The 14803-nt window shown below is 41.7% G+C and overlaps 1 protein-coding gene across 2 annotated transcripts in view; it reads left to right on the plus strand.

The window, feature by feature from the left end:
- The window catches only part of slc45a4a (solute carrier family 45 member 4a), a 58786-nt gene extending 44454 nt beyond the window's left edge, over positions 1-14332 (plus strand). The window contains exons 4-9 of one of the 2 annotated variants that reach the window (XM_082185453.1): positions 719-907; positions 6219-6398; positions 6819-7891; positions 8850-8949; positions 11827-12038; positions 13348-14332. In XM_082185453.1, coding sequence (XP_082041579.1) covers positions 719-907; positions 6219-6398; positions 6819-7891; positions 8850-8949; positions 11827-12038; positions 13348-13716 — 2123 coding nt within the window. In that variant the 3' untranslated portion in view covers positions 13717-14332. The remainder of the gene's footprint in view (positions 1-718; positions 908-6218; positions 6399-6818; positions 7892-8849; positions 8950-11826; positions 12039-13347) is intronic. The other variant, XM_082185454.1, reaches the window with a different exon arrangement.
- The last annotated feature ends 471 nt before the right edge of the window (positions 14333-14803 follow it).

Genomic DNA, 14803 nt, shown 5'->3' on the forward strand with positions numbered 1-14803 from the left:
CTGACCCAAAAGTTCAACCCCAAAACCTACTCAGATCAAGCTCGAAGAGGTCACACACTCAGTCTGTGCCATATGAGCTACCTTAAAGATAAAAACACTCAAGTCTCATTTATGTATGACTGTCAAACATGCATCACATTGAGTTTATTAGTGTGTTTGTTAAATCTGTGGATTGAAATATATTATGCAATCCAAATGCATAAATGATTTTTGAGTGGAGATGCTTGATATGTTGGTGAGGATGTTGAATATTGGATAATGTTAAGTGTCTACTCGAATCAAGACACACTGTGCCAAAACAATATGAGTTACAATATACATAAATGAAACTTGAGTGTTTTTATCTCTGACTGTCAAACATGCATCACATTAAGTGTATTAGCAAGTTATGTTAAATCTGTGTAATCCAAATGGATGGAAATTTGAAATGCAATTCAGAGATGCTTGGAGAGGATGTTGAATATTGGATAATGTTAGCAATTGCATTAGTATTATCAGCATCGATCTGGTTAGATTGAATATTAGGTTTTTTTCCATTGTAAAGTGGGTTTTAATGGTTTATAATGGGTCTTTTATCATATTACTGTTAATGCGGTTTTCTGAAAGCAATACGCATAATTTATAACAATATGCAACACAAAACCGCGAGATATTTGTGAGCCCTGGGCTGCGCGCACAGGAAGTGACATCATAACGTGTGGCTGTAATGTGCTCTCAGGTCTTCCAGAGCAATACTACAGCCTGACGTGGTTCCTGAGCCCCATCCTGGGCCTGATCTTCACTCCTCTGATCGGCTCGGCCAGCGACCGCTGTACCCTGCGCTGGGGTCGCAGGAGACCCTTCATCCTGGCCCTGTGTGTGGGCGTCCTGCTGGGCGTCGCGCTCTTCCTCAACGGCTCGCTCATAGGTGAGCAGAAATACTATGTGTTGTTCAAACTTCGATGAAAATGATTGGACTGATATTGTCATCCTAGACTCTGTAATGAGGCTAAAAGGATTTTAAGTGAGCCACTTATGAACTCTTACCACCTGAAAGACTATCCGATACTGTAAGAAAATACTTTCATGATTTATTACCACAACTTTTTTTCTTTTGTCAAATCAACTTAGATAATTAATGTGGTTCAGATAGCGTATTATTTTGAGATTCTGTTGATTAAACCAATCTCCTTCTTTGTATCAACTCAAATTTTTAATTTCAATGAACTCAAAATTTTAAGGCAACCTGGAAAGTGTACTTTTTTTAAGTTAAACCAACAATTATTTTTCACAGTGTAGTATTCAGACTCTGTATGAACTATGCACATTAAATGAGGCTAAAAGGATTTTAAGTGACCCATCTCATGTATGTGTATGGTGTGTATGAATATTTTGTGTATCAGGTTTTGGCGAAATGCTGGCTATGGAGTCCATTACAAATTTCCCTATATCAGAGACCATAAAGTATATTTCAAACTTCAGCATCAAATCAAAATGTTGTACATACTTGGCCTTAAAGGATCATGAAACCCCAAAACACGTGTTTTGAGATGTGAACAGATATGTACAGGCTGCACATCACTGAAAACACTAAAAGCACTCATACATGTTATCAATAATTATTAAAATTAGAATAAAAAAAATAAAAAAATTGTTGCTTTTTTCCGTGTTGAAAAGCAAAGTCTGTAACCCTCAACGTCACGAAATGTTCGATGGAAAGTGTGCCTTCGGAGAGTGTGATTGGCTGCAGACACGATTCTACGTCAGCTGACCCTTGAGTTAATCTCTGCATTTATTCATGAGAAAGAGCTCGTTCAGTCGCATCATTGCGCTGTATTACGCATGCTGTATTTTCACAGACATGATATTTCATATACTCTAGTGCTCTAAACATGAACAGCACTGTGTGCACACACGTCTTCTTCAAGTGAAATATGTGCAAATAAGAAACTGATACAGCTGTGTCATGAACACGATGATGTGAGGACACACAGAAGACAATGATGTAGACCGACAATTCAAACAACAGTGGACAAAAAGTAACTATGCCTTTATCCTTCTGTTAAACTGATGCATCATTTGTTCATAGACTGTAATGCTCGTAAATGTAATGAAAATATAATTATTAGACCTTTTAAATGTTCTACCCATAGACTGTAAAAAATATGGACAAAGCGTCTGTGACGTCACCCATAGACTTTCTGAAGAACGGGTTTGAAGCCGTTTATGGGGGGTATGGGCGGCGCCATCTTGGAAAATCTTGGGAAACCCTAACCCCGCCCACCTTCTGACGCAGCGCGCGTCACTCAGCTCGCTCTGCTACTCCGGTTATCTCTGTGTATATTTTAGGCAACGAAATATGTTATAAAACACCATACTAACTCTTTTCGTTTTCATTTAAAGAAATCTTAAACATTATAGCCACACAAATGTGGTTCAGGCAACGCGTATTGATTATATTCACTGCACATAACGTTTGCCTATTTATAACAAAACGAAATATAAAACACAAACCTGCCTCTTTTCGTTTTAAATATAATATAAAAATATTAAACATTTTAATATGGTCCAGGCAATATGTGCATTTGTACTAAACAACAGATGTTGCAGTAAACAACATTACAGATCATATTCGTTGTATTAAAATTTAAAATGACAAAACTCAACCCAGTCTCTTTTTGTTAAATTTCAGTTTTATCAATATTAGCTATTATAAAAGTATAAGTAAAAGGTAAAGTTACAATAAGCTATACAAATAAAGCAAACAATTCAGTCAAACATAAAAAGTCATGCGCTCGATCTAGTCTAACCATACAACGGTACAAGTTAAATATAGCTTATAAAGTTATGAAACTTCCCCTCAGCCAAAACGATTGCCCAGGGAACAAAAATCGCCCGTTAGATATAGACAAGACGAATTATATCTCATGTTTAACCACTACAGAGACGCCAGAGTCAGCGGCAAACCTCAAAACGTCTAGCCGATGAAAGGCTGCTCCAGGCGGGGTACATCGCGCCGAGCGCCCGGTCATCGCTGGATCTCACAACTGGATACAATTTTCATAAATCTTTATAAATAAACCACAGATTTGAGCTTTAAACAACTACATTCTCGCCTGAAAAACTCTTAAAACTACATTTCATGATACAGAAACAGTAGTATTATATGTCAACTGTATTAAAAAATGGCGCTTCTTATGTTGTCATTCTGCCTTTCAGCTGTCAATCAAGCTGTCAATCAAAGTTAACCACGCCCTTATTGTCATACATTTTATATCTAAATACTATCTAAACTAACGAGTTAGAAAAAAATTCACTACCCTCGCCGTTGTCAGTCACTCGGAACCTATCGAAAAATCCAATAAAAGTCCATGGGACCAACCTGTAAAAACATGATTTTATGCTGTGAAAACGGACATTTTAACATGGGGGCTATGGACATTTGCTCCCTTTTGGGACCTTCCCCTAGCGGATTTTCGATGTATTGCAGTTTTTCGCACTTCCGGGTAGGCTTCATTTTTCAGATCAGAATGTTGCCCCTTGGTTCTACCGCGTTTCTCTCTCGCTTTGCCAGTTTGTTATATAGGGTTGGATTTTTAACCCTCAACTCCGTGTCCGTATAATGAGTGTGTTGCAGGTCTATGTTTTATTGGTTGTTGTCTCCCCTTTTCCCACCCCCTGCTCTCCCTCTTTTCCACAGCTTTACACGCCCATTTTTTGAGACTTTGTCCAACTCTGAGGTGTGAATGACCAGGATAAAGCAGGAAAGGGTTCATGACACTTTAACACTGAGATCATGCACTTTTTCCTACCAAGGTTTTTTTTTTAAAGACATGTAATACCTTGTTTTTGTACAGTATTCTCTTGACTATCTGTCGGTCTCTGAGTAAATGCTTTGTGTGTGACTCCGTCGGTCTCATGACATGGGAAAGGACTAGGAACCAGTTCACAGGGAACTGTTTCCTGTTGTGCCCTTTTTACCTTTCATTGCCAATCTGGAACAACTTCCTGTCTCCAGTGTTGCTGCGCGCCGACTCCATTGTCAGGAGGAAAGCGTGAAACTCACCCTACCGCTGATAGAACAGAGAGCTAGTTCGTTTCCGCACTCTATATACTGTAGATGTTTTCATTTCAACAATCTATAAAATAATACTACAAAGAAATGAACAGTATTTCAATGTATTTTTATTTATTTACTTTATTTTTCATTTAATTTTATTATTTTATTTAATTTAATTGTATTATTTTATTTGAGTATTTTATTTTTATTTATTTTTATTTATTTATTTATTTAATTAATTAATTAATTTCATTTCATCTGTGCACCATGATGCTAATATGTTGCTTAGTGGTTTCTGTGGTGTTCTCTTGCGTTTTTCGTGCATTTCTAGCCGTTGCTAGGGTGTTCTGGGTGGTTGCTAGGGTGTTCTGGGTGGTTGCTAGGTGATTCTCTACTACTAGCCCACATCAAAAGTCCACCCCAAGTATCTATCAGGTCCCTCCTTCAATGTGAGTCTGTGGATTTCCTTTTTTATAATCCAAAATTGAGCGCAGCAACGTCTCTCCGCAATGAAGAATCATTCATGAATAAACCGTGTGGTGTGAGTGACACACTAAAGTTTCATACTTTAGGTTAGGAGTTCATTCAGATCGATCATTACACAGATCATGCACAACTTGACCCCGTGACCTCAGGCTGTAGTGGCACACATGCTCTACTGTAACCCTCTAAAATAAGCCAGAACAATCAATACATGTGTGTTTTCTCACAACACACGTGTGTGTGCGTGACAGTGTGCCGGATCAAGGTTAGGACACTGAGGTCTGAACTGCTCCGGGATGCATTACAGGATGTTTGAATTCCCAGAGGGCTGTGTGTGCGGCGCACATAAAAGTCTGTGAGATATTGATGAATCGTGTGTGTGTGTGTGTGTGTGTGTGTGCACGCGCTAGATGTCCTGTATGTCCAGTGCTGAGGGAGACTGCTGCGTATCGCACTGCTGCAGTGTTACATAAGAGAGATGACTCGCTGTGTGTGTGTGTGTGTGTGTGTGTGTGTTTAAACTCATGCGGTTTAAATCTCCTGCAGGAACAGGAGAAAACCATGTCAGTTTTCACAATCTAATGACTGAAACACAAACACGTGTCTGTGTGTGTGTGTGTGTGTGTGTGTGTGTGTGTGTGTGTCTATTAAAGTATTTAAAACTAGGTTTGAATATAATAGACACCATATTATGACTTTTTAAATGAAAGTTGTTGGATCATATAGCTTTGAATATGTTGGTAATTTGATGATGCTTTTAACTATTATCAAACGCATTTATATACATTAATGACAATGATATTTTTGTATTATTTGTGCATTATAATATTTATTAATATTTGTATGCTTTTGTTTCATGGTTTCATTTGAATTTAATTTAGTAATTTGATGTGCTTTTTTAAATATTTCTATATAGCTTTCAATTTAGTTCTAGTCATTTGAGTGCTCAAACGTCCAACTTTTTCAGCTTTTAAGTGTACGTTTTTCAGCTTTTAAGAGTAAGTTTTTCAGCTTTTAAAGGAGAACTCCGGTCAATTTTAACATTGAGCTCATTTTTTGTAAATTTGGAGTGCTGTCAGTACAGAGAACAATGACAAAAATCGGTGTTGCCTACACCGTGTTATCCTCTTTTTCAAATTTGCCCCCTGTTGACTTCAATGGGGCAAGTTTTAAACCTGCTTTTAGCCTCTTAACATCCTTGATGTGTCATTACAAGTGACCAGCCATGTGAGTGATTCCTTTAGAGTGAACGCGGGTGAATCTGACTGCAGTAGATGTGAAAGATATGAAGAAAAGTGATCTTAATTCAGCCAGCGCACATACCTGTATTTTCTTCCTGTTTTCGGGCGAAGTCCACAGTAGTAGATTGTCGAGTTCACGCGCATAGGTTATCTCGACAATCGACTACTGTGGACTTCGACTGGAAAATTGACCGGAGTTCTCCTTTAAGTGTAAGTTTTTCAGCTTTTAAGTGTAAGTTTTTCAGTTGTTATTTTATTTTCAGCTTTATTTCCGTTTTAAAAAATAAATAAAAATAAAGAAGATTTCTAAAAATGTTAAATTGAGTTTAACTCTCTCTCTCTCTCTCTCTCTAACTCTCTCTCTCTCTCTCTCTCTCTCTCTCTCTCTCTCTCTCTCTCGCTCTCGCTCTCTCGCTCTCTCGCTCTCTCTCTCGCTCTCTCTCTGTCTCTCTCAGGTCTTGCTCTAGGAGACGTGCTTGATAACCAGCCGAGAGGGATCGTGATGACGGTGTTGGGGGTGGTGGTGCTGGACTTCTGTGCGGATGCGACCGAGGGTCCCATACGAGCGTATCTGCTGGACGTGGCCGACACCGAGGAGCAGGACATGGCCCTCAACATCCACGCCTTCTCCGCAGGTACATCACAGCTTCAGTCATCACACATCGCACTGCAGATGAAGACACTCGTTTAGATCTGTGGCTCAGTCTACGATATAAAACTGGTTTTAAAGTGCACGTTTTTGAAAACTACATCATTATCGTCTCCGTGTAAACTACAAAAACATGAACTTGTGGAAACCGTGACGTCGTGCGTATTACGTTTTCAGTCTATAGGCGTGTGTGTTTCTTTTACAAAGTGACATCGCCATCTACTGGCCTGGCAGCAGAATACAGCGCTTTTAGTCATTTTCGTGGATCTGTGTGAACGGGGATCGTTTTGATAATCGTTGCCGTCTGTACGTGGAAAGTGCGAAGAAAAAACGTTTCTGTTCTTAGTACATCGTCTCATGTAATCGTTCCCTCAGTGCTAAACTGTGTGTGTGTTGTGTGTTCCAGGGCTCGGTGGCGCGGTGGGTTACGCTCTGGGCGGTCTTGACTGGACACACACCTTCTTGGGTCGAATCTTTAAGTCTCAAGAGCAAATTCTGTTCATGTTCGCCGCGGTTCTGTTCACGATCTCCGTGGCTCTGCACCTGTTCAGTATCGAGGAGCAGCAGTTCAGTCCGCAACAAGACCGTCTGGACGAGGAGGCGGAAACCCAGTCCAGCGTTAAGATCGCACCGCAGCTTGACATGATCCACGAAGACGAGCACTACGGCTATTACGACACGGACCGGCGATCGGAGCGCGAGCTCGATATGGACTTCTTAGACGTTGAGATCGTTCGCTGTAAAAGCGACTCCGTTTTAGCGATGACCGACGCCACGCTAGACCACCTAGATCACGATATGCTGTTCCTACGTGAAATCGAGCCGTCAATCTTTCAAGATCGCATTTCTTCCTATCACGGGTCTCCGCCGCGCCGAAGCAGCAGCGCCGGGAGTCAAGAGTTCATGCGCGGAAAGTTCAGCCGCTTATCCACGTTTTTGCAGCAGGTTGAAAGCGAGGGAGAAGAAGCTCTGCTAAACAATCAGCTCAACGAATCGAAAGCTCCTAATGGACATCCGACGGACCTCAACGGACACGGGCCGCCCGGTTTGCAAACCTCAAGCACTAACGCATCAATACGCCGAAAACGGCACACGTTCTACCGACAGTCGTCCTGCACGTTCTCATACTACGGTCGAGTCGGATCGCACCGCTACCGTTACCGACGCGCCAACGCGGCGTTCCTCATCAAATCGTCCCGCAGCATGAACGACATCTACGAGATGGAGAAGCGTCAGAAGCAGAGGAACGGGCAGAGAGCGAGGCATCAGAGCGGGAACACGAACTCCAGCGGGGACACGGAGAGCGAGGAGGGCGAGACCGAGACCACCGTCAGGCTCCTGTGGATGTCCATGCTGAAGATGCCCAGAGAACTCTTCAGACTGTGTGTGTGTCACCTCGTCACGTGGTTTGCCATCATCGCGGAGGCCGTGTTTTACACTGACTTCATGGGGCAGGTCATCTATGAGGGAGACCCTACGGTGAGATCCTGGCTACGTTTGAGGAATAGTTCACCACAAAATTATCATTTCATTGTTGTCGTCATCAAGCACCATAGAAACTTGAACATACAACTTGAGAGCTAAATACCGTATAACTTTGTCTGAGAAAAAGACTATACTTCACCTGAAACGAGATTTGGGAACTTCTGTATTTGTGACGTGGCAAGTTTGATGTGGCATAATAATAAAAATAATTATTATTATTATTTATTGATGTGGTTGTGTTTCTAATAATAATAATAACAATAAAATAATATTTATTGGTGTATTAATTTGAATAAAAAGTAGATTTTTTTTATTAAAATAAAAGCTGATAATTAAATCATAAAATCAATTAATAAAAAAATTATAATAACCACTTAATCAAAAAGATAAAATATGTGTTGTAATAATATTAATAATAATATTTATTGATGTATTAATTTGAAAAAAATATGATTTTTATTCAAATGAAAAGCTGATCTTTAAATAAAAAATCTATTAATTTATAAAAAAAAACTTAATATAAAATATACAATATTTGTTGTAATAATAATAATATTTATAGATTTATTCATTTTAATAAAAATCTTATTTTTAATGAAAAGAAAAGCTGAAAAATAAATCATAAAATTATTAATTTAACAAACCAATAAAAAACACTTAGACAAAATATTTGTTGTAATAGTAGTAATTATTATTATTATTATTATTGATGCATTCATTTTAATTAAAAGAAAAGCTTATCATTAAATAAAAAATATAACATAAAAATAAATAAAATAATTAAATGCAAGCAAAACATGCATACTAAACATGAAATATGTATTCACCTGTATGCATGTCATGTGACGTCAGAGAAGTGTTGCTTTAAGCATAAAGCAGAAAACGGTGTGGCTTCTCTGACATCAGCTGGAAGCTTCACCCTAAATATGAATGCCTGTTTTTGGCCCTATAGGCCCCGCAGAACTCCACGGCTCTCCTGAACTACCACCGCGGGGTCCAGATGGGCTGCTGGGGTCTGGTGATCTACGCTGCCACCGCTGCCATCTGCTCAGGTACATCTCCTCAAACCACACCTGTGCAATTACACAACGCTTCTGTCAGGACCACTATCGTCAAATAAGAATGACCGTTAGCATACAGTTAGGACTGGTGGTCTGGTTCTGTTCTGGCCAGCCTAGCATGGATAAGAGCAGCAATAACCCTCCTTAGGGTAAACAGAACACAACCAACATGAATGTATTGCAGATATCATTAATTCAAGATTTTAATGTACAGTACAACATAATTCGAGAATTTAGTCTGATTCAAAGGGCCAAATCCTGACTAGATACAGGAGGAGCTGGGAGGGAGGAGGGTAATGAGCTCCTGAGAAACGGCTGACTGGAGACAGGAGGAGCTGGGGAGGGAGGAGGGTAATGAGCTCCTGAGAAACGGCTGACTGGAGGGAGGAGGGTAATGAGCTCCTGAGAAACGGCTGACTGGAGACAGGAGGAGCTGGGAGGGAGGAGGGTATTGAGCTCCTGAGAAACGGCTGACTGGAGACAGGAGCAGCTGGGAGGGAGGAGGGTAATGAGCTCCTGAGAAACGGCTGACTGGAGACAGGAGGAGCTGGGAGGGAGGAGGGTAATGAGCTCCTGAGAAACGGCTGACTGGAGACAGGAGGAGCTGGGAGGGAGGAGGGTAATGAGCTCCTGAGAAACGGCTGACTGGAGACAGGAGGAGCTGGGGAGGGAGGAGGGTAATGAGCTCCTGAGAAACGGCTGACTGGAGACAGGAGGAGCTGGGAGGGAGGAGGGTAATGAGCTCCTGAGAAACGGCTGACTGGAGACAGGAGGAGCTGGGAGGGAGGAGGGTAATGAGCTCCTGAGAAACGGCTGACTGGAGACAGGAGGAGCTGGGGAGGGAGGAGGGTAATGAGCTCCTGAGAAACGGCTGACTGGAGACAGGAGGAGCTGGGAGGGAGGAGGGTAATGAGCTCCTGAGAAATGGCTGACTGGAGACAGGAGGAGCTGGGAGGGAGGAGGGTAATGAGCTCCTGAGAAACGGCTGACTGGAGACAGGAGGAGCTGGGGAGGGAGGAGGGTAATGAGCTCCTGAGAAACGGCTGACTGGAGACAGGAGGAGCTGGGAGGGAGGAGGGTAATGAGCTCCTGAGAAACGGCTGACTGGAGACAGGAGGAGCTGGGAGGGAGGAGGGTAATGAGCTCCTGAGAAATGGCTGACTGGAGACAGGAGGAGCTGGGAGGGAGGAGGGTAATGAGCTCCTGAGAAACGGCTGACTGGAGACAGGAGGAGCTGGGAGGGAGGAGGGTAATGAGCTCCTGAGAAATGGCTGACTGGAGACAGGAGGAGCTGGGAGGGAGGAGGGTAATGAGCTCCTGAGAAACGGCTGACTGGAGACAGGAGGAGCTGGGGAGGGAGGAGGGTAATGAGCTCCTGAGAAACGGCTGACTGGAGACAGGAGGAGCTGGGAGGGAGGAGGGTAATGAGCTCCTGAGAAATGGCTGACTGGAGACAGGAGGAGCTGGGAGGGAGGAGGGTAATGAGCTCCTGAGAAATGGCTGACTGGAGACAGGAGGAGCTGGGAGGGAGGAGGGTAATGAGCTCCTGAGAAACGGCTGACTGGAGACAGGAGGAGCTGGGAGGGAGGAGGGTAATGAGCTCCTGAGAAATGGCTGACTGGAGACAGGAGGAGCTGGGAGGGAGGAGGGTAATGAGCTCCTGAGAAACGGCTGACTGGAGACAGGAGGAGCTGGGAGGGAGGAGGGTAATGAGCTCCTGAGAAACGGCTGACTGGAGACAGGAGGAGCTGGGAGGGAGGAGGGTAATGAGCTCCTGAGAAACGGCTGACTGGAGACAGGAGGAGCTGGGAGGGAGGAGGGTAATGAGCTCCTGAGAAATGGCTGACTGGAGACAGGAGGAGCTGGGAGGGAGGAGGGTAATGAGCTCCTGAGAAACGGCTGACTGGAGACAGGAGGAGCTGAGGAGGGAGGAGGGTAATGAGCTCCTGAGAAACGGCTGACTGGAGACAGGAGGAGCTGGGAGGGAGGAGGGTAATGAGCTCCTGAGAAATGGCTGACTGGAGACAGGAGGAGCTGGGAGGGAGGAGGGTAATGAGCTCCTGAGAAATGGCTGACTGGAGACAGGAGGAGCTGGGAGGGAGGAGGGTAATGAGCTCCTGAGAAACGGCTGACTGGAGACAGGAGGAGCTGGGAGGGAGGAGGGTAATGAGCTCCTGAGAAACGGCTGACTGGAGACAGGAGGAGCTGGGGAGGGAGGAGGGTAATGAGCTCCTGAGAAATGGCTGACTGGAGACAGGAGGAGCTGGGAGGGAGGAGGGTAATGAGCTCCTGAGAAACGGCTGACTGGAGACAGGAGGAGCTGGGAGGGAGGAGGGTAATGAGCTCCTGAGAAATGGCTGACTGGAGACAGGAGGAGCTGGGAGGGAGGAGGGTAATGAGCTCCTGAGAAACGGCTGACTGGAGACAGGAGGAGCTGGGAGGGAGGAGGGTAATGAGCTCCTGAGAAACGGCTGACTGGAGACAGGAGGAGCTGGGAGGGAGGAGGGTAATGAGCTCCTGAGAAACGGCTGACTGGAGACAGGAGGAGCTGGGAGGGAGGAGGGTAATAATGCCACAGCTGCTGATAACACTGAAGGAGCTCATATATGAATACAGTGATAGGCGTCATATTCCTATAGGCAGAGGATCAGCTGAGAGTCACTGATGCGAGCATGACTAACGTGCCAAAACATGACTTAATTTTTATTCCGAAAATATATTAATGGACATTTTTTAAAAGGTTTCTCCAGGAAGAATTTTAGAATTTATGACAAATATTAAATTGAAAGATTCTATGTAAATGTTATTACTATTGGTATGCATGTCTGATTTTGTATATTGATTGTTTTTTTTTCATATTGATTGCAGCTTTACTGCAGAAGTACCTGGATAACTTTGACCTCAGCATAAAGGTCATCTACATCCTGGGCACTCTGGGATTCGCGATCGGGACGGCCGTGATGGCGATCTTCCCGAACGTCTACGTGTCTATGGTGATGATCAGCAGTATGGGAATCATCTCCATGAGCATCTCGTACTGTCCGTATGCTCTTCTGGGACAGTATCACGATATTAAAGAGGTCAGAGTCGCCTGTGCACTCACACTCCTCTCTCTGAGACTCTAATCCTGCCGAATTAAAGCTAATCCCGTCCCTTCTCCTCATCTTTGTCATGACCAGGGTTGAGGGGGGCATTCTTACATGTACCAGGCATTATGTGTCTTCAGATTACTTTCTGGGTGTAACGAGTACATAACTTGACGAGTACATAACTTACATTGTTCAGTAGCATGACAGCAATTTAGCCATTAAAAAAAAAATATATATAGTTTTATCAATAATTAGTAGTGGTATAGCATGGAAAAAACATCATTTTGTCATAGTGTATATAGCACTTAAAAAAATATATTTTTTATAATATCTTAATATTTAATCTAGAAATTTGGAAGTGCAATCCCTATATATTGAGCAAACTGAATAGGTAGTGCTGTAAATTCTTATTCATTGTAATGTATTTTTTTTAATAAAAAATATATATTTTACAAATATTTTTATAAAAATTATATAATCATCTAGAAATGTTTATTGCAATCCCTATAAATGTATCAATGTTAATAGGTAGTCCTGCAAATTCTGATTAATTGTAATTTATTTAATTAAATAATAATAATAATAATAATATATATATATATATATATATATATATATATATATATATATATATATATTTTTTTTTTTTTTTTAATTTTTTTATTTTTTATTATTTTAAATAAAATCTGCTAGAAATGAAAATTGCAATCTTTATAAATTTAAAAGGTCTGTGTCCAGCAGCACACAAGCAAACGGAATTGGGAGTGCTTTTATTTTATTTTAGTATTATTTTAATAAAAAAAATTTATGCTGCAGAATTTTATTGAATTTTTTATTAAATATTTTCAAATGCGTTTAAATAAATATTAAATCAGCTAGACATTTAAATTGCAATTGCAAAGGTCTGTCCTGTATCATAAGCAAATGTAAATATCATGGCTATTCACTGGTCACAAGGTTGCATGTAATTCTACTTTTACCGGTCATATAAAATATATTATTAGTTGTTATTAGATTTTCTCCAAATAAACTGCGTACTTAGAGCGGCTCCGTTTCAGTGGTGAATCTAAAGGTGCCAATAATGTTATATTCTCCTCATTATTTAGTTTCATAAGTTTCATAAGTTATTCGCTCAAAATATGTCCTATTGGAGAGCATTATGATCATCAAAAGTTGCCCAGTGCATTATGAATCTAATGAATAAATGTAATGTTGCTTTAGTTCTTGAACAGTAAAACACAGAGAGCGGAGTCACGGGACGTTTAGATGTGACCGATGTGTATTTGATGTGTTTTTGCAGTACGTCCAGCACAGTCCCGGGAACTCGAAGCGAGGCTTTGGCATCGACTGTGCCATCCTGTCGTGTCAGGTGTACATCTCTCAGATCCTGGTGGCGTCGGCACTGGGAGCAGTGGTGGACGCGGTGGGAAGCGTGCGGGTCATTCCCATGGTGGCGTCCGGCGGGTCCTTCCTGGGGTTCCTGGCGTCCTGCTTCCTCGTCATCTACCCGGGGTCCAGTCGAGACGGAGACTCGAAGGCGGAGCAGAAGAAGGCCTTGACCTCGTCCAGTAAGACTAACGGTGTCACGGAGAAGCCCAGCTTCCTCAAGCTCACTCGCAAAGGCGCCGCAACCACAACCTGCAAAGTGGAGTGTGAATCCTCACTGTGAATGTGATATAGCACGGCTAACATTCCCCACGGACGACGGAAGACACGCTTTTCTCCTTGTTTTTGTTGGTTTGACTGTTTTTGTCCTGGTATTGCGGGTCTCAGGGCTGCATCTCAGGGCCACCAGGGGGCGACTCTGGGCTGAACTCTTCAGGAGAGAGAGAGAGAGAGAGAGCACTGCGCTGGTGTCTCTCGCTCTTAACCACATGCACTTCCCTTGCACACTTTCATTCAAAGCTCATCCTAAACTAATCTACTGTAAAGAGTCTTTAATATTAGGTAATCGCTCGATAACTTTATCCAGTTCTTTTCCTATTTTTGTAACTGATGTCCTGGTGGAGGGCGTTATGATTACCAAAAGTTGCTCAGTGCAATAATAACAGTTGTTTCACTATAATGGCTTTATTTTAGTCGTGTTATGCAGGTGAAAGGGTGAATCTCACGAATGAATGTCATTTATTCATTTCTCAAGAAAAATACCAGAAATTCTGTTTGCATTCGCAGAAAATGAAGGGAATTTCTAGAATCCTTAACTTTTTTTTCCATTGTGACTTCATGACTATTTTCATGACAATCCAAAATTGACATTATAGACAACTTAGTTTATTTTTTATTTATTTTTTGCTTGTTGCTTAAAAAAAAAAGAAGCTAAATATCAGTTCAAGTTGCAGCTGTTTATGAATTAAAAAAAATCTTTATCCAGTAATCATAAACATCTAGGAATCTAGGAAGTTTTCTTTTAAAATAGAATAGGCCTACATATAGAAATAGCCTAAATAGCAACAGTACAATTGGCATATTTAATTTTACTTTACAAATTATATAAAATATATTATTAGTTAGACTTTTTTTATTTATTTAAAATGTATATGTGCATTACTATGGAGACACACACCAGACATTCAGGAAAAGAAATATGTATGCCTATGACGCGGCCACAAATTAACTATTCATTCTCTTGTTTTAGTAAATCGCACAATATAATTATTAATTCCTTTGTTTTATATGGTGCACATGATATAATAATTATTATGATTTAGTTAATAGTGGCCACTGACTATGTCAGCTCGTTTTACTCATTCGTTCCC

Source organism: Leuciscus leuciscus, assembly GCF_965113295.1.
Source record: "Leuciscus leuciscus genome assembly, chromosome: 12".
NCBI lineage: Eukaryota > Metazoa > Chordata > Actinopteri > Cypriniformes > Leuciscidae > Leuciscus > Leuciscus leuciscus.